The 26823-nt window shown below is 35.0% G+C and overlaps 2 protein-coding genes across 7 annotated transcripts in view; one reads left to right on the top strand and one right to left on the bottom strand.

The window, feature by feature from the left end:
• The window catches only part of LOC136032881 (DNA-binding protein RFX2-like), a 121486-nt gene that overhangs the window by 17676 nt on the left and 76987 nt on the right, over positions 1-26823 (bottom strand). For all 6 annotated transcript variants that reach the window (XM_065713307.1, XM_065713311.1, XM_065713309.1 and 3 more), the window contains 5 exons: positions 24469-24573; positions 19439-19620; positions 7333-7543; positions 2832-2966; positions 490-623 (listed from right to left, as the gene is read on the bottom strand). In XM_065713307.1, the coding sequence (XP_065569379.1) occupies positions 490-623; positions 2832-2966; positions 7333-7543; positions 19439-19620; positions 24469-24573 (767 nt within the window). The remainder of the gene's footprint in view (positions 1-489; positions 624-2831; positions 2967-7332; positions 7544-19438; positions 19621-24468; positions 24574-26823) is intronic.
• Positions 12180-15148, top strand: LOC136032880 (titin-like). The gene has a single exon (XM_065713306.1). It carries the CDS (start codon positions 12191-12193, stop codon positions 14966-14968), a length of 2778 nt encoding a protein of 925 aa, XP_065569378.1. The 5' UTR covers positions 12180-12190; the 3' UTR covers positions 14969-15148.

Raw genomic sequence — 26823 nt, 5'->3', positions numbered from 1 at the left:
ACTTTGAAGGCAATACAAAACGAGTCTTCTTTTCTATTAATGTTCATTGTTTATGCAGTTTTTCTCTCCTGGGTGGCAGGTATTATTAAAATTAGAATTTGATGTAATTGGGGGGGGGGATCTAAACTCTTAAGTTTTGGTATTAATCGGCAGGCAGGCAGGCTACCAAGGAGTTACCATATCAGGGGTTAAGGCTTTGCTTCCAAGAACGATTTACATCCCTAGTCTCATCCGGCTGACTGGCGTCTAAGGTGGATGTAGCCTATGTAATATCAAGGCGGGGAATTAACTATTGGGAGTAATCCCCGTTTCGAGTCTCCTGACAGCTCTAGGATACAATCGTTAGAATATAATTTTAGCGCATAGCTAGTATATTTTTGAATAGTAGTTTAAGATAGCCTCGTACCGTTGGCTTACACTTCCTTTTTCAATAGGAATGTAAGAATACAAGAAAAAAAAACGATTTGGAGGGAAGAAAACACAACTTACTTTGGCAATAGTTTCTCTGGATCTTCTTCCATATAACACTCAGTGGAAATATTGTTCATGGAACTTCGCCAAAATTGATGCCACACCGATTCAACTGAACTGAACTGTAATTGCACTACTGCATCCAATATTACCTAAAAGTCGATTTTGTAAGAAAATGAACACCAAAAGTTGGGCCGAGTCACTCTTTACTTATAGTTCGTTACCACGAACTGTTTGATGAAGAGTCTAAAATACAGATTTGTTGTAATACAAAATGTGAATCCTATTTAACATTGATATTAGGCAACGCAAACTTCTCTTTTTTAATATTTTTCTTTTCTTGGGACTTTTGAGCCAATAGAAATTTAGTTACTTAAATTAATTTAAAACATTAATCTGAAAATAAGCTTGTTTTTCAAGCAGATCATCATTTACCCCAAATCTGTGGGACCATCAAGGACACAAATCTTGTAACAGATCAAATACTAACAAATGGTCTACTAAACTTTTGGCTTAAGTTACGGAATTCCTTAGATAGGGATATTAAAAACAGTTGTGATATAAGCGAATTAAAACAAAAAAAAAAAAAAACGCCCAAAAAATAGAATGTTTTCTAAATATACATTTTAAGAAATGAATTGAGTGTTGAGTGTTACGTTAATGGTGGCAAGGTATGCAACGTTGCAGCGATGCTTTTTTTTTTACCTCTAATCAGGTTAATGTGATTTTTTGTCTTTTGTGGATTTTCTAAATTAAAATCAAATTGATGACTTTCAACAAAAAGTTAAGAGCCATTGCTAATTGGAGAAAAAAAACAAGACAGAGTAAGAGGCAAACCTGGCATAAGGCTTTTCCAGAAGTGTATAAAAGTGACACCATTTCCCTTGTTGATACATCATCCATCCATCCATCCTAGGGCAGAACTAAGATAGATAGTACTGGAACAAGGGTAATTTAAATAGTTTATGAGCTTCCATGAGCCATTTGAAGGCAATTGGAGACACCAAATAAAATATTTTTAAAGATTTATGACTGACCACTGAGCTTCCACATGTGATATCTTCCATATCATAGCATGACAATTGTGCAAGACGTGGTTTTCTTATGTTTATTGTTAATAGCGAATGTTAAATGAAACAATAATAAATAAACTGATAGAATAGATACTCTATTGTCAGTCAACAGAATATAAACGTTTCCAATTGCTGCAGTCTATCATTTGCCTTTCTAACGCTTAACCTTTAGATTTGAAGTTAGAGGGACTTTACTAAAGGATATATCTCCAGTTTCCAGTACGTTTATCTCGTTTTCCCAGCCTGTAAATATCAAGGATTAAATCACCTTTATTACCGAACTAAAATTCCATACTTTCTTTACAAATAATAAAATAAATTACAAGCAAGATATGAGGTGTTGTAAGAGCGTGAGGTGAAGGGCCCATTGAAATGTTCGTAGTCTAAAGCACGGTTTTGTTCGGGGACGGGGGGTCAGAACTCCTAGTCCCTCTCCTGGATACAGCCTCGATACACAGTTACTCTAACCAAGACACCATATTTAGGCATAAAGGGTCAGTCAAGAATTCACTGACCTCATCCCTCAATATGAAATCATGGGCTTACCTTGAAATTAAAATTGAAAACAAAATAAAACTGATCTAAAGTCGAAACAATAAATTGCATTTTAAATAAATACATTTACATTTATAAAATACATTAATTACATTTTACACTAAAATGCAGTAATTACATTTTAGTAAACTATTGGTCATTTATATAAAAAACAAATTTTTTTTATAAGTTATCAGATTTATTAGAACTATTAGTATCAACAAAACTCCCCAGTGTCCAATTCATATAGCGAGGGAGGGAGGGGAGGGACAAGGTTCACCCCAACCTTGGGACAAGGATTGGTCTTTCCCTATCAATCCTGTGTGTTGGCATGCGGTAATTATGGCTTTGTTTTCCTTCTAGAATTATGGCTATTTACTAATTCAAGGAATTGAATGTTTGAGGTTCTGAGCTGATACTTTCAAGTTACTCTTAATCAAGAACAAACCACATTTTTTCGTATTGCCGGTTCTATCATTCAGCAAACCAATGAAGTAATTACCAGGCTCTTTTTTGAATTCTGAATTCATTTTGATTACATAGTAATCACTTCGTCTTATAAATTTGACCTCACTGATCAAATTCAGAAGTCTACTCACATACATATCAATCTATAGCTTGCCAGAATACAATGCAGTAACAAGGAGCAAAATATATATTCTTTTACTACCCATACCTGTTCCTACCCCTTTGAAAGTTTCCGACTCTGATTCCTCCAATACCCAGCCCAGAGGAAAAATACCATTTTCCTACCTCACAATGTTCTCGATAAAGATTAGCAAAGATCTGGAGGTCGTTATGAGTAATTCCGTCTGGCAATTTTCCTTCATATTCTATATCTGGCATTGACGAAAATGCACTATTGACGTCTCCCAAGTAGTGCTGATGCTGAAAAAGGGAATGAAAACTCAATATACATCAAAAGAATCTTTTGGGGAGCCAACAAACCTTAGAAAAATACTCCAACATATATTACACACACACACACACATATCATGAAAAGAGAAATCACCAATGCTACAGCACAAACACACACACACACAAAAAAAAAAAAAAAAAAAAAAAAAAAAAAAAAAAAAAAAAAAAAAAATAAAAAAAAAAAAAAATAAAATAAAGAGACAGAAGGAGAAAAGGAAGACTGTTTTCCTAAATTAGTGATTAATATAGACCAGCACTTGAATGAGGCCTTAACCCTACTCATCCATACAATCACATAGGTCAAACAGCATAGCCACACACAATCAACCATAAAGAATAATCCATGGACAGGCAGTCATGTCGTCAATAAGTATAAGTCGTCATTTACCGAACAATAGAAAAAATAATATAGACAAATAATTCAGAGGCAACACCCAACATAAGGGCTCATCAGGAGAATACACTGGCCTATATAGGGTTTCGCCACTCTAAATTCTCTACCCAGCACAGTGTTGTGGCTACCACAGAATATCCATGGCATCCCCGCGTCAGGTATCACCCCCAAATTACATGCCTATGAAAAAAAAAAACAAAAAAAAACCAGCAAATGTAAAACAACCAAGTAAAACCAAAACCAAAACAAGCTTATCCTGTTAATATATCCCTCCCTTTAGCAACAATAGGTAAACTAAATATTATAAATTTTACCAAATCACAAATATTAACACATTGCAAAAAACCTGAATGAACTAAACAATTATAGAATTCATCTTTACCATGTGGCTAATTTTTCAAAAAATTACGCTCAATTAGAAACGCAATTCAAAATAAATGGCGCTGTGACAACATTTCTCGAACCTCCCAAATTAGTTAAAAATTTCTTTAAGTATTTCTAGATAATTCTTTTGATATTTATTTAAAAGTTCGTTATAATGAAAACTAAATTTTTTAAATTGCCAAGTTAATTTATTTACAGAAAAACCTCTTGATATCAATTTTTGGCTTAAGATTTTACATCTATTTTTAAAATCAATGTAATTAAAAAATATGATTGAACAAGAGCTAAGAGCTCATATGACACTTGTGATGCAGTAAGAAGGGCCAAGAGCTCACACGGTATGAGCTCTAGCAAAATTCTAAGAATCAATAGATCAAGTCAATCTGTATCAAGTCAATTTGTGCAGTTCCCTGACATGCCTACCAATTTTTATTGTCCTAGCATGTCCAGAAGCACCAAACTTTCCAAAGCACTGATCCCCACCCCCAAACTCCCCCTAACAGAGCAGATCCAGTCCAGTTACATCAATCACATATCTACAACATTAATAAACAATTTCTAAGATTTCTGGTTTCCCCCTCAAACTTCCCCCAATGTAAACAGATCTAGTTATAATTTGAAATAAGAGCTCTGAGACATGGATTTCTTCTAAATATCAAATTTCATTAAGATGTGGTCACCTGTTCTTAAGTGAAAAATTCCTCAATTTTTCTACTTTTTTCCAAATTAACAGCCCCCAGCCCCCCTCCCCCAAAGAGAACAGATCTGTTCCAATTTTGTCAATCATGTATCTATAACTTGTGCTTATTCTTCTCATCAAGTTTCATCATGATCTCTCCACTCTAAGCATTTTCCAAGATTTCTGGTTTCCCCCCTCAAGCCCTCTATGTCCCTGGATCCAATTTGAATTAAAAATGGAGCATCTGACACATTAGATTCTTCTATATATCAAGTTTCATTAAGATCTGATCACCCACAGTGTTGCCAAAACTTTTTGGGAATAAAGTATCAAATTCAGCAGAAAAGGGACACTTTCAGTGTCCTCTTAGAAAATTAACCAACATACTTTAAAAGTTGACAAAAAGGCTTTAAATGATTTTCTCACAAGGACCCTGGGGTTGATTTAGGGGAAACTAGGACCATTCTAGGGGGACCCTACTGCAGTCCATATATATATATATATATATATATATATATATATATATATATATATATATATATATATATATATATATATATATATATATATATATATATATATATATATATATATATATATATATATCGTCCATAAATCGAAAAAAATAAGGCAATTAATCTAAAGACGAATATCAATATTTTCTTTCATGCGTCATGTTTTTCACAACAGATATAATCCTAGAATCAATAAAGTTGTCACTGCAACACCCCAATATTACACACTCCATACATATATATATATATATATATATATATATATATATATATATATATATATATATATATATATATATATATATATACTAGCTGTTGGTGGGGCGCTTCGCGCCCCCCCCCCAAGCCCCCCGCGCGTAAGTCGTTACGTGCCATATTAGTTACGCGCCATTGTAGTTGTGTCCCTGTGTCATATAAATAGATTGTCAGGTTTACTGACTCTTGAACATGCAACATATAATTGTCCATGGGAAAAGCAATCCGTATTCAGATCTATACCTCATTATTCTAATGATGTGTCCCTGTGTCCCGGTCGTCATTTATATTTCCTGTGTCCCGGTGTCCCGGTTTGTAATTTCTTTTTGAGTGTCCCGGTCGTCATTTATATTCCCTGTGTCCCGGTCGTCATTTGTGTCCCGGTGTCCCGGTCTGTAATTTCGATTCGAACAATCCCTGTGTCCCGGTCGTCATTTATATATCCCGCCTGTGCCCCCGGCGTCCCCGTTGTAGTTGTGTTCCTGTGTCCCGGTCGTCATTTATATTCCTGTGTCCCGGTCGTGATTTGTGTCCGGGTGTCCCAGTCTGTAATTTCTCTTTGAGGTTCCCGGTCGTCATTTATATTCCCTGTGTCCCGGTAGTCATTTGTGTCCCGGTATGTAATTTCATCAGTTGACAAACATGACGTCAGTCGACAAACAACTTCATGACGCATACAGCTCAATCCTTATAATGACGACAGTCGATAAACATGACGTCAGTCGACACACAAACATGACGTCACTCGACACAGACACACACACACACACATACAACTTATTTTTACATATATATAGATATATATATATATATATATATATATATATATATATATATATATATATATATATATATATATATATATATATATATATATATATATATATATATATATATATATATTTTTTTGTCAGTTTTAAGCTTCAACTTCGCTCTTTACTTCCTTCAGATAAACTTTTTTTTAGTTAATACATTTCTATAATGACTATCAATCGTGCTTTCTACAATTCAATATCGGCAGACAGTTTCTTTACCTTTCACCAAGACAATTTTGGTTTTCCAATAAAATACCAAAAATCTTACTGGTTGCTTGAAATGGAAGTTTACGAAATAACAAAAATCGACCAAAGTTCGTGAAAATATATTATCTTTTTTCAGTAAAAAGCGTAGGTCGAATCTCACAAACAAAACTGCTATAATCTTATTTCTCTGATGGTGCAAACGGATAATATGCATAGTAGACTCAGAGTTTAAGCCCGCTGCACACGACGCTAAACAAATCTGATTTTTCAGCATGCTGAAATATAAGAAACATTTTGCTATAGAAGAAGAGTAACCTGAAATTTCTTCCTGTATCAGTTTTAAAGTATTTTAGAATTCTTTGATTTTTACACTACATCCTTATAAACCCCTAAAAAATAGATCTTTAAAGTGCCACCGAAATCTCTCTTTATGAGCCCTGGTTGTCACGAACCTTGTGACGCACGACACTAAAAAAGAATCTGTTTTTTTTTTAGCAAGCTTCCCAGTGGGCAAGGTACTTGAAAGTTGTTCAACTTTTAGACACCTTTACTTTTTAACAGCCGCCTTTTATTACAGACAAGTATAATTCTGGAATAAAATCTTTTGCTACGGAAAAAAAGACGCTACTGCATAATTCATTTTTTTTTTAAGTCAAAGCCTAATAAACTGTTTCTCAAAGCCCAAGAAAAAACACTGAAGTAATATTTTCTTGTTTTTTTTTCCTATGGCAAAAGGGTTTCAGTGGTCAGATTTATGTAGGCTATCATCAAACTTCTTTCTTTTTGAGTAGAGAAATAAGAAACTTAATGGAATACCATCACAGACCTCATCAAGATCCTTTCTTACTGATAAAAGGAATAAAAGCTAAATTTATTACGTGAATATTTGTTATTAGTGATTGCATGTAATTAATGAACATTAGAGCTTAATCTTTCACGTTTTGCATCTAGGCTAGATAACTATAGTCCCAGTGCAAAAAAATAATATTAGATAATAATGGCTTAATATCAAAAAAGTAAATTTTTAGCAATCTGACTAGCAGAAGACAGGCCTAAAAAGATAAAGATTTGAAGATAAATAGGGTACCTGAGGAGATTCTGAACTAGAATTACTATGGTTCTCATGCATCAGACTATCATGGTTGGACCGTGACCCAGGACTAGAAGCACCTCTGGACTTCTTTTGACCATTTTGGCCATGGTTACTCCTTGGCGAATCTGAGGGATCATCAGGTACACCATGCAATGACGATGTTGGTTTCAAACGTATACCATAGTAATGGTATTTCGAGTTGCCTCTGAAAAAATCGAAACCAAAATTGAATGCATAGAAATGAAAAAAATAAGTGACGCATAGAAGGAGAAAATAGTCATACATTATATGAACTTATGATACAGATAAAACAGATTTAAAATACTTACCTATTTAATAAAAGAAATTAATCACTAAAATTTAAACTAAGATAGAAATTAAGATTTAATAAAGAACCTTTAAGAGACTCAAGAACGTTAATAAAGATATTTAAGCTTATGTAGGTAAAATAGACAGAAGGGAAAAACTAGAATAAATAAACGAGGAAACATTTCCAGCTGGTAATCAGCTGAAAAACGAAACAAAGCCCCCCCCCCCCCCCCCCAGAAAAACATCCAATCACGTCAATAGCAAAAAAAAACATTGAAAAAGTATACCGAATGCAGAAAAATTGGTTCAACATTCGTTTGAGTGTCTATTTATTCAATGCACTTAGAAGAGGTAGTCTCTTGAAAAAGGTTGTTAACCATGTCAAATATTTCGATTACTTTCTGATTTTCAAAGGCTGAAAATTTCTTCCCTCGTTCATTTGTTCTACATTTTCTTCTTATGTGTCTCGTATTTGCATCACAGTCTCACATAATGCTTTATTATTTTCTTTTTACAGTGTGCCAATCATTAAGTAATAACATTTTATTAAATTATATTTCTATTTTATTAATTTCTCTCATTAAAAAGGAAAGAATTTCTAATTATTGATAAATAAAATCACCTTCTTTACGGTATCTTATTTTGTTGTTTCAGGAAACTTGCCCCTCCTCCTCGAAATAATTTTCCTCCCCTAACATCATAAAGTGATTGTCCCGAAGACATAACGTGATACCCCAACACGACGGAGTGATTTAAACATTCAACAAGTAATACATTTTACAAACAATACATTAATCTTATTTAATTCGGATATAATATCGACAGGACAATTAATTCAGTTACCGAAATATCATATAGGGATCTTTAATGTCTCACTTCAAAACAATTGCTCATACCTGCGCAATTTTTATAAACTCCACCATCTGCAAGTGCCATATAACATAAAAACGAAACTCTTAGTGCCATTTGTAAAGTGGCAGGATTAGCGAGCCATCAGAAAATCGTAGAGATTTTTAGTAGCTCATTTAAAAGATATTGCTCATACCTACGTACCTTATATAAATTCTACCATCTGCAAGTGCCACGTGGCACTAAAAATTACACTTTTGGCGCCATGTCACAAGTGGAAAAACTGAAGCTAGTAAGCTATTAAAACTTCATAGGGAGATGTTTAATGGCTTATTTAAAAACTATAGCCTATATCTGCATGTTTTCTTGTTGTTTTTTTTTATCAATTCTACCATCTGTAAGGGCCATATGGGACAATATACGGCACTTTTTCAGTCTTTATTTTGCAATTGTGAACTTTGTAATTTTCGTTAGCTAGACTTTTGTTTAAATTTGTTTTCCCTGTTTTAACTTTACGAGTTTTTATCGTTTGAATTTTTATTGATTGTAATTTTATGATTTTGTACTGGCACTAAAATACGAATTCGACCCTTTTGGGCTTGTGATAGCCGCTTTGTTGAAATAAATCTTATCTTACAAGCTATAATATCAATTTTAAACAATAAAATCTTAAATTGTAAAAAATACACTTTAGTATTTCTAAGAATAACAGATCTGTTTCTCGAAACGACGATCAAAGATACAATAATATATGATATAGTAAAATAATATAATATATTAATAATATAATAATATACTAATATAATAATACTAATAATAATATACTAATAATACGAGCTCTCGAAATCCGGTTATTTCTCTCTATACAACTAAAAATTTCAAGTTAACATACCAATTATAAAGCTAGTCTGTAGTCCTAATACTATTAAGATGGCTTCATTTCGGATTTGAATTTCAACTTCACTCTTTAATTCTCTCAGAAAAGCTTTCTCGTTTTATATGATATTAAATAAAAAAAAACAAGTTTTTTGAAATGAAAGTAAGGAGCGACATTAAAACTTAAAATGGTCAGAAATTACTCCTTATATGAAAGGGGCTTGTCCTCCTCGACACCCCGCTCTTTACGCTAAAGTTTTTTATTGTTTTAAAAAGTAGAGTTGCGAGAAAGAGTCAAACTTTAGCGCAAGGAGCGGGGTGTCGAGGAGGAAAAGCCCCTTTCATATAAGGAGTAATTTCTGTTCGTTTTAAGTTTTGATGTCGCTCCTTACTTTCATTTCAAAAAACTTGTTTTTTTATTTAATTTCTGAAAGTTTTTGAATTAATGCATGTCTGATTTTGGCTCTCCGTACATAAATTATTAATGAAATTTGCTATTAATTCTTTTTTTGGCTAAATGATTTTCTCTTAGTTTTGATCAGACGATTTTGAGAAATAAGGGGTGGGGAAGGAGGCCTAGTTGCCCTCCAATTTTTTCGGTTACTCATAAAGGCAACTAGAACTTTTAATTTTTAACAAACGTTTTTATTAGTAAAAAATATACGTAACTTAAGAATTAACTTACGCAACAAACTTTTATATTCTTATATTTTTGATTATATATATGAGGGAGTTTGTCCCCTCGTTAATACCTCGCTCTTCACACTAAATCTTAAGTTTTGTCCCAATTCTTTAAGAATGACCCCTGAATCAGAAAGGCCGTAGAATAAATAGTTGAAATTACTAAAAATAATTTAGCATAAAGAGCGAAGTATTTATCTCCTTCTAAATACCTCGCTCTTTATGCTAAAGTATTTTTAGAGCCCCTCATATGCGTAATAATCTCTGTTCGTTTTGAGTTTTAATGCTTCTCCTTACTTTCAATTGAAAAAACTTTTTCATGTTTACATTTTCATTGTTTGTTTTTTTTAATAGTAATGCTAGAAAATCCTGCGCCCTTTTCATTGAATTTCTCTTCCCCCATGAAATATTCGTCCAAGGAAAGATCCTCCCATATAGCCCTCTCCCCTGAACCCCTCACCCAAACAAAAAAATCCCCTTGAAAACGTCGGTACACTTCCCAATAACCATTACTGTATGTAAACATTGGTCAAAGTTAGTAACTTGCGGCCCCTCCTCCAGAGACTGTGGGGGGTAAGTCATCCCCAAAGACATAGTTATTATGGTTTTCGACTATGCGGAACAAAATGGCTATCTCAAAATTTTGATCCGTTGACTTTGGGAAAAAATGAGCGTGGGAGGGGGCCTAGGTGCCATTTCCGTCAGAATGAGCCCTCTTGCAACACTCTAGGACCACTTGGTCAATACGATGACCCCTGGGAAAAAAAAAACAAACAAACAAACAAATAAACACGCACCCGTGATTAGTCTTCTGGCAAAAAATACGAAATCCCACATTTTTGTAGACTGGACCTTGAAATTTTTATCTATAGCGTTCTCTGATACGCTGAATGCGATGGTGTGATTTTCGTTACGATCCTGTGACTTTTAGGGGGTGTTTCCCCCTATTTTCCAAAATAAGGCAAATTTTCTCAGGCTCGTAACTTTTGATGACAAAGACTAGATTTGATAAAACTTATATATTTGAAATCAGCATAAAAATCCGATTCTTTTGATATATCTTTTAGCATCGAAATTCCGTTTTTTAGAGTTTCGTTTACTATTGAGCCGGGTCGCTCCTTACTACAGTTCGTTACCACGAACTGTTTGATTACGTATTGACTTAGTTTTTGTGTAAGATTATGTTGTATGAAACAAAAGTTAGTGACGAAGAAAAAGTACTTAAAAACACAAAAGCGCCAGTTAAATGATGCTTATTAGCAGGATAATGTTCTAAAGCACCGAAACAACCACAAATGAGTAATCGAACTTGTTTTAGCTAGACTTAAGCTGTAAGATTCCTGCTGTTGTTGTAAAAAAGAAGATGCTTGGCTCTCGCTTTCTACGTCACGAAAAATATAAATAAATTTAATGTAAAAGCAACACTGTCATAATCTTTTTTTGTGGGGGGCAGCCCCCTCAGAGTAATATACGGAATAATTTTGTTCGACTTAAATAATGTCACTTCTTATTTCTGGTGGAAATAAATATATTGTGGCTTTAAAATAATGCCAGGAAATTCCCCTCCTCAAATTCTACTATAAAAACTTAGTAAAATTTTTCCTGGAAAGTTCCACCACAAATTTTCCTTCCCATGAAAAATGCTTCACAAGGAAAGTCCCCTTTCCCTTAAAAAATATCCGCATAATACATCCGTGTATGATATCCGTATATGAAAGATCCTGGCATTACTAAACAACTCAATTATGACTTAACGTAAAGTAAATGAATGTATATGTTTATCTTTCTGCGTCTAGATAGATTACCAAATTTAACTATATCATTATAATTCATTATTATAGCTCTTTCTTTATCAATAATAGTATCTTTGATAAAGGTTCATTTGATAGGCGCTGACATTGCTCTTGGGAATTATTAGCATCTTCAATCTATATTCTTCTTTTACATACATCAATGCAGTACCACAGTATGACGTCATTTTAGTTTTCAAGTCATTTCACATTGCGTAATCATCATATCAGTGCATCATTCCTTATAAAAACGTCATTGCTGGGCAAAAAACATGACGTCATTTTCGAAATAAATAAAACACGATTCCCCGTGCAATTTTTAGTTAGTTGAAAAAAAGTGAATCAACATGACCATTGTTACTAAAACTCTCGTCGCTGGTACTTTAATCACATGTGCTGGTATATCAATTTCGTGGGCCCTTGGAAAATATACAAAATTAATAACAGATTCAAAAGAACATAGGAACTCTCCTTCTCATAAGAAGAATGCACTCAAACCAATTAACGAGGATAAGATGACTACTGCTCCGGCCTCTAAAGAGTGTGTTCAAACTGAGCAAGATTTCAAACTTGACGTTGTTACTCCGATGCAATCAAACAATGAAAAAAATTCCCAGGCTGTACAAAAAAACCACATTCACCAGAATCCACCTTACAATCCTGACAGTGAGTCGTCACTTACTCATACAGCAAAAGTATTCTCCAAACGGCTTGGACAGTTTCCTCTTGCTTCTGTTCTGGACAGCGTGGAGCCTCCATTAAAGTCATCTGAGCCCGCTCCAAAGCAGCCAATTCTTATAAATGGTGTCACAGAAGAACCAATGGTACCAGAAAAGCAATTAGAAGAAAAACCAATACCAGACATTGAAATTGGAGAGCCCAGTGTGGTGCCTATCCAAGATATTACTGTTCCATCGCCTTTACCAGAAAATACAGAAATATTTGAAGTGGCTGCAGTATCTTGTAGCCCAGTATTAGACTCAGAAGTTCTGTCTAATCCAGTTATGCCCGTCGATCCCACTGTCGTACCTCTGCCTACTATTGTCGTTGAGCCCCCTCCGGTTCCTGAAAGATCTGTTACTGCATTACAGGTGTCGATTACCAAACAGCAAAATACTGACGTTGCACCGGACGTAGAAGAAAAGACAATATTCACTTTCCAAGAGCAGCCAAGTCTTACAAAAGCTGGTACAGAAGAACAAATGGTTCCAGAAAAGCAATTAGAAGAAAAACCAATTGAAGACATTGAAATAGAAGAGTCCAGTGTGGTGCCGATTCAAGATATTACTGTTCCATTGCCTTTACCAGAAAATACAGAAATATTTGAAGTGGCTAAAGTATCTTGTAGCCCAGTATTAGACTCAGAACTTCTGTCTAATCCAGTTATGCCCGTCGATCCCACTGTTGAACCTCTGCCTACTATTGTCGTTGAGCCCCCTCCGGTTCCTGAAACATCTATTGCTGCACCACAGGTGTCAATTACCAGACTACAAAATACTGACGTTGAACCAGATGAAGAAGAAAAGAAAATATCCACTTTCCCAGAACGGCCAAGTCTCACAAAAGGTGGTACAGAAGAACACATGGTTCCAGAAAAGGAATTAGAAGAAAAACCAATTCCAGACATTGAAATAGAAGAGTCCAGTATGGTGCCCATCCAAGATATTACTATTCTATCATCTTTACCAGAAAATACAGAAACATTTGAAGTGGCTGAAGTATCTTGTAGCTCAGTATTAGATTCAGAAATTCTGTCTGATCCGGTAATGCCCGTCAATCCCATTGTTGTATCTCTGCCTACTATTGTCGTTGAGCCCACTCCAGCTCCTGGAACATCTGTTGCTGCACCAGAGGTAATTACCAAAATACAAAATACTGACGTTGAAACAGATGTAGAAGAAAAGACAATATCCACTTTCCCAGATCAGGCAAGTCTTGTAAAAGGTGCTACAGAAGAACCAATGGTCCCAGGAAAGCAATTAGAAGATAAGCGAATTACAGACACTAAAATAGAAGAGCCCAGTGTGGTGCTTATCCAAGGTATTACTGTTCCATCGCCTTTACCAGAAAATACAGAAATGTTTGAAGTGGCTGAAGTATCTTGCAGCCCAGAGTTAGACTCAGAACTACTGTCTAATCCGGTTATGCCCATCGATTCCATTGTTGAACATCTGCCTACTATTGTCGTCGAGCCCCCTCCAGTTCCTGAAACATCCGTTGCTGCACCAGAGGTCCCAATTACCAAACTACAAAATACTGACGTTGAACCAGATGTAGCAGAAAAGAAAAAATCCACATTCCCTGAACAGCCAAGTCTTGTAAAAGGTGCCACAGAAGAACCAATAGTTTCAGGAAACCAATTAGAAGAAAAACCAATCCCAGATATTGAAATAGAAGAGCCCAGTGCGGTACCTATCAAAGATATTTCTGTTCCTTCGCCTTTACCAGAAAATACAGAAATGTTTCAAGTGGCTGAAGTATCTTGCAGCCCAATATTAGACTCACAAATTCAGTCTGGTCCGGTTATGCCCACCGATCCCGTTGTTGTACCTCTGCCAAATATTGTTCTTGAGCCCCTTCCACTCCTTGAAAAACCTACTGCTACAACACAGGTATCAAATTTGGGTGTCATGAAGGATTGGTCTGGAAGTCTGCCTCAAGCATTGCATTCTGAACGGAAAGGTAATGCTAGTAAAAAACTTTCGCCTGAATCAAATGTTGACGAGGCAGTCTGCTTCGCAAGACCGATTCTTCGATTTTTCGAGTCCCTTCCAGCCGTTCAGACCTTTCCAGTATCTGAAACATCTGTTGCTGTACCAGAGGTATTAATTCCAACACCACAAAGTGGTAATGTTGAACCAAGTGCACAAGAAGATATGCGCCACATAAACTGGCAGAACTGGTTTCAAGTTGAAACATCTGTTGCCGCACCAGAAGTATCGAATTTGGCCAATGCTAGTAAGAAAAATTCATCTGAATCAAATTTGGATGCCTGGAAGCCACTTCAAAGGATATTCATGGAATCAAAAACGGATGAAGCAATCAGCTTCGGAGGACCGATTCGCCGATTCCTCGAAAGCCAACCGATTCTTCAGAGCTTTAAAGATGAGCTTGTCAAATTATAAATATTTTTGTAGATTGTAAAGCTGTCTGTTGTAAATATAAATTGTAAGTAGTTTGAAATTAAAGCTTTTAGGTCTCAAGGCTCGATCAGAATATATTCCAAGATCAACACAACTAATTGACGGTTATTTCCATTCAAACAATTACTATTTACTGGACATTCTATTAAAGGGTTAATTAATATGTATTTTATTTTCTAACAATATATATATATATATATATATAAATATATATATATATATATATATATATATATATATATATATATATATATATATATATATATATATATATATATATATATATAAAATAAAAAAAACTAGTTTTTTAACTGAAAGTAAGGAGCGACATTAAAACTTAAAACGAACAGAAATTACTCCGTATATGAAATGGGTTGTCCCCTCCGCAGTCCCACGCTCTTTACGCTAAAGTTTGACTCTTTGCCACAATTCTACTTTTTAAAACAACTAAAACTTTAGCGTAAAGAGCGTGGGACTGCGGAGGGGACAACCCATTTCATATACGGAGTAATTTCTGTTCGTTTTAAGTTTTAATGTCGCTCCTTACTTTCAGTTAAAAAACTAGTTTTTTTTTATTTAATTTCTGAACGTTTTTGAATTAATGCATGTTTGATTTTGGCTCTCCGCACATAAATTATTGAAATGAAATTAGTATATTAATTTTTTTTTGGCTAAATGGCTTTCTCTTAGTTTTGATCAGACGATTTTGAGAAATAAGGGGTGGGGAAGGAGGCCTAGCTGCCCTCCAATTTTTCGGTTACTTAAAAAGGCTACTATAACTTTTAATATTCAATGAACGTTTTTATTAGTAAAAAATATACGTAACTTAAGAATTAACTTACGTAACAAACTTTTATATTCTTATATTTTTATTATGTGTACGAGGGGGTTTGTACCCTCGTTAATACCTCGCTCTTTACACTAAATCGTAAGTTTTGTTCCAATTCTTTAAGAATGACCCCTGAATCAAATAGGCCGTTGAATAAATAGTTGAAATCACTAAAAATATTTTAGCATAAAGAGCGAGGTATTTATCTCCTCCTAAATACCTCGCTCTTTATGCAAAAGTATTTTTAGAGCCCTTCATATGCGTAATAATCTCTGTTTGTTTTAAATTTCAATGCTATTCCTTACTTTCATTTGAAAAAACGTTTTCATGTTTATTTTTTCATTGTTTTTTTTTATAGTAATGCTAGAAAATCCTGCGCCCTTTTCATTGAATTTTTTTCAACCATGGCATATTTCTCCAAGGAAAGATCCTCCCACATAGCCCCCTCCCTCAACCCTACCCCCAAAACCAAAAAAATCCCCCTGAAAACGTCTGTACACTTCCCAATAACCATTATTATATGTAAACACTGGTTGAAGTTTGTAACTTGCAACCCCTCCCCCAGGGACTGTGGGGGAGTAAGTCATCCCCAAAAACATAGTTATTAAGATTTTCGACTATGCCAAACAAAATGGCTATCTCAAAATTTTGATCCGTTGACTTTGGGAAAAAAATGAGCGTGGGAGGGGGCCTCGATGCCCTCCAATTTTTTTGGTCACTTAAAAAGGGCACTAGAACTTTTCATTTCCGTTAGAATGAGCCCTCTTGCGACATTCTAGGACCACTTGGTCGATACGATGACCCCTGGGGAAAAAAAACAACAAAAAAACAAAAAAACAAACAAATAAACACGCACCCGTGATTTGTCTTCTGGCAAAAAATGCAAAATTCCACATTTTTGTAGATAGGAGCTTGAAACTTCTACAGTAGGGTTCTCTGATACGCTGAATCTGATGGTGTCATTTTCGTTAAGATCCTACGACTTTTAGGGGGTGTTTCCCCCTATTTTCCTAAATAAGGCAAATTTTCTCAGGCTCGTAACTTTTGATGGCTAAGACTAAACTTGATGAAACTTATATATTTAAAATCAGCATTAAAATGCAATTCTTTTGATGTAGCTATTTATATCAAAATTCAATTTTTTAGAGTTTTGGTTACTATTGAGCCGGATCGCTCCTTACTACAGTTCGTTACCACGAACTGTTTGATATATATATATATATATATATATATATATATATATATATATATATATATATATATATGCGCATGTGCCAGCTCGAGACGCGAATATTGTGCTTCTTTTGTATTCATCTATTTTCAGGCCTATATTTTGTTCCTATTTATATTTTAATTTAAGACTTAGATTTTATTTTCTTGCTAGCTAAACAAGAGCTAAGAGCTCATATGGCACTTGTGACGAGGTCGGAAGAGCCGAGAGCTCATATGGTACGAGGTCGGAAGAGCCAAGAGCTCATTTGGACGAGGTCGGAAGAGCCAAGAGCTCATTTGGCACTTGTGAGAAGGTCAGAACCTAAAGTTAAACTTTATAGCACAAGATCCTTCTAAATATCAAATTTCATTAAGATCTGGTCACCCTTTCGTAAGTTACAAATACCTCAATTTTCAAAATTACCTCCCCCCTCCCAATTCCACCAAAGAGAGCAGATCCGGTCCAGTTATGTCAGTCACGTATCTTAGACAGGTTTCTATTCTTCCCATCCAGTTTCATCCTGATCTCACCGCTTTAAGTATTTTCTAAGATTTCCGGTCCCCCCAACTGTCCCCCCCCCAATTACGTTTGATCCGGTTGAGATTTAAAATAAGATATCAGAGTTACGAGGTCCTTCTAAATATGAAGTTTCATGAAGATCCGATCACTCCTTCGTAAGTTAAAAATACGTTATTTTTCTTATTTTTCAGAATTACCCCCCCCCCCCCGCAATTGAGCGGATCCGTTCCAATTATGTAAATTACGTATGCAAGACTTTTGCTTATTTTTCCAACCAAGTTTCATCCCAATCCTTCCAATCTAAGGGTTTCCCATCATTTTAGGTCTCCCCACCCCAAACTTCCCCCAATGTCACCAGATCCGGTCAGGATTTAAAATAAGAGCTTTGAGCCACGATATCCTTCTAAAAATCAAATTTCATGGAGATCCAATCACCCATTCGTAAGTTAAAAATACCTCATTTTTTCTAATTTTTCAGAATTAACCCCCCCCCCCCAACTACCCAAAAGAGAGCGGATCCGTTCCGTTTATGTCAATCATCTATCTAGGACTTGTGTTTATTTTTCCCACCATGTTTCATCCCGATCCCTCCACTCTAAGTGTTTTCCAAGTTTTAGGTTTCCCCCTCCCAACTCCCCGCCCCCATCACCAGATCCGGTCGGGATTTAAAATAAGAGCTCTAAGACACGATATCCTTCTAAACATCAAATTTCATTGAGATCCGATCACCCGTTCGTAAGTTGAAAATACCTCATTTTTCTAATTTTTAAGACTTACTCCCCCCCTCCCAACTACCCCAAAGAGAGCAAATAAGTTCCGATTATGTCAATCATGTATCTGGGACTTGCGCTTATTTTTCCCATCAAGTTTCATCCCGATCCCTCTACTCTAAGTGTTTTCCAAGATTTTAGGTTTCCCCCCTCCAACTCCCCCCAATGTCATCAGACCCAGTCGGGATTTAAAATAAGAGCTCTGAGACACAATATCATTCCAAACATCAAATTTCATTAAGATCCAATCACCCGCTCATAAGTTAAAAATACTTCATTTTTTCTATTTTTCCGAATTAACCGGCCCCTTCTCCCCCCCCCAGATGGTCAAATCGGGAAAACGACTATTTCTAATTTAATCTGGTCCGGTCCCTGATACGCTTGCCAAATTTCATCGTCCTAGCTTACCTGGAAGTGCCTAAAGTAGCAAAACCGGGACTTTAGGTTTTCCCCCTCCAACTCCCCCCAATGTCATCAGATCCGGTCGGGATTAAAAATAAGAGCTCTAAGACACAATATCATTCCAAACATCAAATTTCATTAAGATCCAAATACCCGCTGATAAGTTAAAAATACTTCATTTTTTCTATTTTTTGCGAATTAACCGGGCCCCCACTCCCCCCCAGATGGTCAAATCGGGAAAACGACTATTTCTAATTTAATCTGGTCCGGTCCCTGATACGCTTGCCAAATTTCATCGTCCTAGCTTACCTGGAAGTGCCTAAAGTAGCAAAACCGGGACCGACAGACAGACCGACAGACAGACCGACAGACAGACCGACAGACAGACCGACAGACCGACAGAATTGGCGACTGCTATATGTCACTTGGTTAATACCAAGTGCCATAAAAACCAAACACACAAGGGTCTAAAGAATTAGTGATTTTGTTTTGGAAAATACAAAAAAAAAATCATTTCTAAAATTCTTTGGCAAAAACTTTTTTGTCTATGGTGTTACCCTTTTCAAACAAAATATTTAGAATAGAAAAGCAGTAGTAAAATTCAAACTCTGCATTGAAGTCTATTAATATTAAGGATTACGAACAAGTATATACAAGAATAACCTGTGTTTTAAACATAGATACATAAAAAAAAATACATTCTCAAAAGACAATTTTACCTTGTACCAAGTCGTCTCGTCCGCAGTCCAACAAAGACTGAACGTATCAGCTTCCCAAAGGACGCAGCATTGACAGGGTCAATTTTATGATCCTCACAATGACGGAGATAGTGGTAATATAAAGTAGATCGAGGCAAGCTAACACCCTCTGCAGTTTCATAGTTGTCAAGTAACCACTGAACCTAAAATATGTATTTTTCAACTTAGAGACACCAACCAGCTAATTTTTAAAAATCTAATTTTTAACCAGTTAATTAAAATCCATTTTTCGACATTGTTAATTAAAGCTTCGTTCAGTCTTAGTTAATTAAGTAAATGAAGATAATCGTAAATAGAGAAACTAGTTTTTAGGCCCACATCTTTAGTAGATAAGAACTACAGCGAAGAAAACAGCGGTAAAAGACCACATTTTCATTCAAACCTTTTTCTTTAGATTAAAACAGAACTATGTAAAACAGGATAACCCGACAGTCCAAAATGGAAGGCCCAGTTACAGTAAGCTCAAATGCCTTGGAATTGCCTTCCAAAAAAACAGAAGCAGTACAAGGAAAAACATTCAGACGGAAGGGATTCTAGTTGCGTTATAATCACACCAACTACGCAGTGTAAAAAGTACAAGCTCAAAATCAGAACGGTGATTTTTTTTATTCTTCATGATTTTTTTTCTTCTTCAAACCCTTTTCGTCTTTTTTTAACATGGAAGTTTTCTTTTCTTTGTTTCTGACTGTTGAGTTTTCTTTGACTCCGTCTCTCAGGGTACAATTCCATGTGTCAGCGTAGGATCGGAAAAAAGAATTCTTCAAGACATCAGTGCGGGATGTCTCCTCTTGAATGGAGCCCTAGCGTGCCGTATCTCTGCATTTTAAATCCAAAATGTATGGTCAAATTACCTTTGAAGCCAATTATTTTCCAAGAATAGCCTCGACATCAAATAATGATAAAATATTAATTAGCCTAAGCAGGAAGTGAATTACATTTTTTTTTTGTAGTTTTGAACTATATCTAATTTTGATCACTTTTGGAAGAGCATATCCAAATACTATAATGTGTCTAACAGGGTAAATGTACATAATATCTTGTAACGAAAAAAGTTACCGGACTAATAATTACACTATTTTCGTGGAAAAAAATTGAACTAGAACCAAAAAAAAGTGTAATTGTACTTTTACCTAGATAAAACCAGATATAATTTTATATAAAAACTCAACCAGATTTAGACCAAAGCGAAGCCAACTTATTCAACGGTACACAATAGATTTCATAAATTCCTGTCTTCATTTTGATTGTCCAAAAAAAGTATCTGGTAAAAATGTTCAAAAACTTATTTTTTCTTTCTGTTACAATTACAAAAATCAGACTATTACGAAAAATCAGAAAAACAAATGTTAAAAATGTTACAATTACGAAATGTTAAAATTACGAAAGATCAGCAAATCAGAAAATTGCAAAATATTTATTAATAACAGTATCAGTGCCACATATCTAAACAAAATATTTGTTGACGGGTTGTTGAATTATGTTTATTTTACAATACAATGGACTGCACTAATGCTCAGGGATGAATGTGCCACCGTGTGGAAATATCATATATTATATAAAAAATTCACATAAATAGTCTTTTGATAGTTCTAAAACGACTGGCTCCCTCAAAGTTTACACTCAATAACATGTTGACCCTATTTCGAACAATATTGTTGTTCTGCATCATAAAATAGCAGAAAATGACATTTAGCTGCTGCGGTGGTATCTCCTTTGTACTTGAAAATTCTACTGAAATTCAGGTCTCCTTTTGAATGAGCCCTCTCCCAATACTACACAACCAGAGATTTGATGCATCATCCTTGGTGGAACAAAAGACATCCGTAATCATTCTTCACAAAAAAATAGGAAATTTCAGAAGATAGTGGATTGAAACCTACATTAGAAGGCTCTCTGAGATGCTAATCTTTTCTACAATTTTCGTCAAAGTTACCCACCTTTTTGAAGATGTTTCCTAATTTTTCTACAATTATGCAAATTTCTTCAATTTTTGGTGAATAACTGTAAACCTAATTTATTTTACATATTTAGAATCTTCAAAAAGGAAATTATTTTTACTGATCTAATTCTTTTGATGTATAATAGAAATAATGAAAAATAATGCAAAACATTCTTTGGTTTAAGGCATGAAGCTATAATAAAGAGAAGGAAAAACAAGGAATGAAGAAGAAAACAAGAATCAATATACTGTCAGTTTTGACAAAATAGTTCTACGGGTTGTCCTTGAATCTATTGCCAACAGCTAAACGTCACCTGCAACAAACAGAGCTGCGCGCTCTCATCCTCTACTCTGTCGTACTTAGAGCTCCACTCGTGTCGTGAAGTTCCCACTTCCGTTTATATCTTATCTTATGACCCTCTTCCCCCCACATTCGAGAACAATAAGCTTTGCGTTTGAGTCCAGTTGGATTCTGAAAAATCACGGCTTTTGGCTTACCCTTTTTCCTTAAAACGAGACCTATTTATCTTGATTTTTCATTCATTATAGTCCTAGAGGGTTAAGTTGAACAACATTTTACGTTTAGCCTATTGCTTGATTTACGGTCGCTCATTCAAGTAGCCTACTTAATCGTTAGAGCAATCTTCAATCCTATCATATTTTTTCTAAGTATCTATGATCTTAGGACACTGCTTTCAGCTGAAGATCGTTTAAAAATTTAATCCCCTTGTATAAATATCTAAGGTAGTAAGATATTTAATTTTTAACACCCCAGATTCAGTCCCCCTGCAGCCTAATTTAATATTTAGATTTATGCTTCGCTCTCCAAGCTTAAATTTCCAAGGGGAGAGGCATCAGCTCTAATCCCAAATACGTTACTGACATTATTTTTTGAAGCCAAATATTCTCTAGTTCATAATCTCATATGAAATAGGAAAACACATTAATTAGCATCAGTTTAGAGAGAACCGAGTTTTTCCTCCTTCTAGATTTTGAGAAAGGAAAAAATAATCAATAAGCCGATGAAGCCCAAACTAAGTAAATATTTACCGACATTTGTTTGTCATAAGATAAAGAGAAAAGGGGATGGATCAATTCATAATGGTGATTTAATTCTTCGAACACAAAGACGTCTAAGAGACTCAATAAATATTGTTTAAATACAAGAGTTTTTGAAAGGAAACACAAGAATTGTATTTTTTGAAGATCAGCGAATATTATTTCAGTTTTAAGGAGCTTAAAATTTTGTTGTTGAAGTTTGTTTGGAATTCTTTAAATAGGTTTAAAATCGTACCTTTAAAATCTTTTTTAGAGAAACGGGAGAAAAATGTCACACAAAAAAAGTAAAGCTCAAGCATACACAGAAAAGAGATAAATCAAAATTACAACGACAACAACAAAGATAGTAAAAAAATCAGTCGCAACGACAAAATCTAAGGTCGTTAAAAACAACGATAAAATTTACTGTCGCAACGACAGTAAATAAATCAGAAATATACATTATTGTTGTCATATCTCATTTACATGGTACATTCAAGTGCCATATATAACACACTAGCTGTTGGGGTGGCGCTTCGCGCCACCCCAACACCTAGTTGGTGGGGGCGCTTCGCGCCCCCCCGCGCGCGTAAGTCGTTACGCGCCATTGTAGTTGTGTCCCTTTGTCCCACCTGTGAATAGATATATATATATATATATATATATATATATATATATATATATATATATATATATATATAACCACGTAAAACTTGCGAATATACAACATTCTTCGCTGTCCCATTGTCTGTGCATATAAATAGATTGTCAGGTTTACTGACTCTTGAACATGCAAAATATAATTGTCCATGGGAAAAACAATCCGTATACAGATCTATACCTCATTATTCAAATGATTGCCCTTGAGCTTTGTTGATGGTGATTGCTAATCAAACATTTCCTGTGTCACCGTCGTCATTTATATATCCCCCTATGCCCCCCGGCGTCCCCGTTGTAGTTGTGTCCCTGTGTCCCGGTCGTCATTTATATTCCCTGTGTCCCGGTCGTCATTTGTGTCCCGGTGTCCCAGTCTGTAATTTCTCTTTGAGTGTCCCGGTCGTCATTTATATTCCCTGTGTCCCGGTGTCCCGGTCCTCATTTGTGTCCCGGTGTCCCGGTCTGTAATTTCATCAGTTGACAAACATGACGTCAGTCGACAAACAACTTCATGACGATATACAGCTCAATCCTTTTAATGACGTCAGTCGACAAACCTTACGTCAGTCGACACACAAACATGACGTCACTGGACAGACATAACACACATACAACTTATTTTTATATATATAGAAGATATATGTTACCGTGAATGTCCAACATTGGTGAACGTCGACATTCACCGGTGAATATTCGAAATACCAAAGGTTTATACAAACGTAGTCTTTTTCGAAAATTCAAATGAAGAAATAAAAAAAAAAAAATTATAGCATGTAATTTGAACAATATGGCACCATCTAAAATATAACCATTTTATTGTGCCTAAAAATATGCCAATGAAATAATGTGAAAAGCTATTTTGGAGAACTCATGAGTTCGGTGGTTTTTGGTTAAAGTCTAGCGTTACTTATAGACTTTGACAACTATGGGAAGCTTTAAAATATTCTTTGAATGAATAATACAGAATCTGTTAATTTAGGTAAACACTAAGAGGTGAATTGAGGAATACGGTTTATAGTCTTAGCAAAGTAAGATCTCAGAGGAGGGAGTAAAGCAACCAAGTAAGCCAAGTTTACTAAAGTAAACTGTCCGTAACAACAGTCATAACGCTTCGACTTTAAAACCGGAAGTCTTAGTTAACGATAATTATTCGGACTATATTCGTCTTCTTTTTCTTGTCTAAATTGTAAATTTTAAACGCTTTTATATATTTCTTTTTCGTTTCATTTCTTTTTCTAGTACATAACACATCGTGGTAGTCAAAAACAAGAAATCTAGCTTAAATTATAGCCTCCAAATTTTCTATAGAACTCTTCTAGCAAGTTTCAACTTTGAAAATATAATAAGAAAAACTTACAGTAGCTGGGGAGACGCGGTTAGCATGAGCTAAGCCAAATCGAGAGTCATCCTGATTTTGACTCGATTGATTCGATTGATTTGTCGCCACAATGTACTGTTGGTCCTAATAAAGGAAGAAAATATACACAACAGAAAGGAAAGAAAAAGTAAAGCTAGAGCTCTACCTAGACCCTGTGAAGGGTTACAAATACTAGACCTCTACCTAGCTTCGGTGAAGTGCTGCACAATTTACTATTCCTGGGTCACAGTTGCGGGGCAACATGGGCAACTACGTTTTAGGTGAAAAACTTCGATGTTTTGTGTCCGATTTGTCGTTTGCCATGGCGTTGGAGAACACAAGAAACACTTTTTAGAGCATAAACATAAACTAAAACATCCAAAAAGATTGTTTTTATCACCTATGTGACCATCCTTTCCTGGACGATTTCATGTTTCTATAAACCCTTCGTAAGAGGGTTGAATTATGAAATCGAAACACAACTTAAATATTTTTAAGGTACTTAACATTAAAAACGCTAAGACGCTATCTGGCTCGACTCAAATCCCTCCAACTAGAAGCTCAAAAGATGATTAAATAGCCTAAGTAAGTTCACCATAATAGACAAAATCCCTAAGAATAGTTTTCTTGAGGGGCTCTACACGTCGAGGTGACCTTACAACACTATTCAAAGTCGCAGTTCTGGTTCAAATAACACGTCAAAGGTCCACCCTAAGGCCGCTACAGAGGCGAATAAACAAAACTCACTTTCTGGGATTAGGTACGGAGAAAAAACATCGTAGAGAAGCGAAAACCTAAAACCGTCCAACAACACCAAGAGTTAGGATAGATGGTTCACCTTTAACATGAAACCATTAAAATAATCGGTTATTTTACTACCGTCACGCGAATCAAATGAAATGGCGAAAATGCTCATAGACTTTAAGCAAAAATGGAGAAAAATTCGAGATAGAACAAGGATGAGCTAAAGAGCTACTTAAACATTACGTAAAAATGAGCTAAACCCAAATAGAAATGTTCTCATTGAAAACAATTAACAAAGTACAATTACCATGTATATACAATATTAGGGATACAAGAAGTATGAAACCAAGAAAGGAAAATAGGAAAACGAGGAATTTGTCAGCTAGTACCTCAATTTTCACTAGATTCTAATGAAAATCGAGGTTGAAGAGAGGCTAAATCTATTGAACAGCAAAGAATACGTGTCCAATCCAATTGATGAATTGTCTTTCATTTTATTTTTGGATGGTATTTGATTCAGCATCTTTTCTCCTCCTGTATTTTTTTTTTTTTTTTTTTTTTTTTTTTTTTTATGAGCCCTGAGGACGACTTTGGCGAAGGTCTTTGTCGAAATATTTGCTTGTTTTTCGTCTTCATATTTTGCTACTGGCTGACAAAATCCTCGTTTCTTCACCTATTTGATTTTATTTTTCATTTATTATATCCTTTCCTTTCTTGGTTTCATAGCTCATGCATGTCCAGTGTGGTTTTCGAATGTATTTAGGGATACAAGAACATGCAAGCGCAGAAATAAGACGACATACGAGGAGGCATATATCGATTAAGACTTCTTTCTAATAAAAACAAGGGAGAAAAATCAGTAAACACAGCTAGCCACTGTGTCAAGCTCCTTCTTAGAATAATGTTATTTGACTCCATATGATAGTAACAGACTAGCAACGTATTCCCACTTAATTACTTTACTAAATGTACAGAAACATTAATGCATGGAAACGAATTCACTCTTAATACTACACAAAAGTACTGTAGTCAAGGGTTTTGATTACCCATTTTTTCTTATCTTTTTCTTTCAAAAAAGTTACATTTTTTCCTCCTTTTTTTGTGTACAAAATCTTTTCTTTAAGCAAACCAAAAATATAGATTGACATGTTCTATACTAATAATGTTTGATAGTCCAAACTAAATAAAAGTTTTATACTAAGCATTATTTGTCCTCCAACCAATCAGGCATATATACACTCCCCGATTTATCTACCTTTATTTTAAATCATTTTAAATGATTAATTACCATTATTTTTTTGATGGTAATTATCATTTTAATTACCTTTATTTGTTTCATTCGTTTAGCACCTGTTTCCTGTAATGCAGGGGACGTCCAGTTGTTATTCCACTTCCAAATTGGAAATTTTCTTCTACTACTCTTGTAAATTAAAGGACCATAGTGGAAACAATTTAAAATGTCTATTTTTAATTGATTAAAAAATGTTTTAATCACTTATCTTCCATCCATTAAAAATCAGAGCAAAATAATTATTGTCAATTTGTAATAATATTGTACATCTAAAGTACCCATCCCCCTTTTCCCCTCCAAACGATACCATCGCATTTTCA

This window comes from Artemia franciscana, chromosome 11, assembly GCF_032884065.1.
Source record: "Artemia franciscana chromosome 11, ASM3288406v1, whole genome shotgun sequence".
Taxonomy (NCBI): domain Eukaryota; kingdom Metazoa; phylum Arthropoda; class Branchiopoda; order Anostraca; family Artemiidae; genus Artemia; species Artemia franciscana.
This window is presented reverse-complemented; position numbering and strand designations above follow the sequence as displayed.

What these genes read in the sequence shown, in the direction of transcription:
- LOC136032880 (XM_065713306.1), top strand. Translation starts at nt 12,191, where the DNA reads ATGACCATTGTTACTAAAACTCTCGTCGCTGGTACTTTAATCACATGT.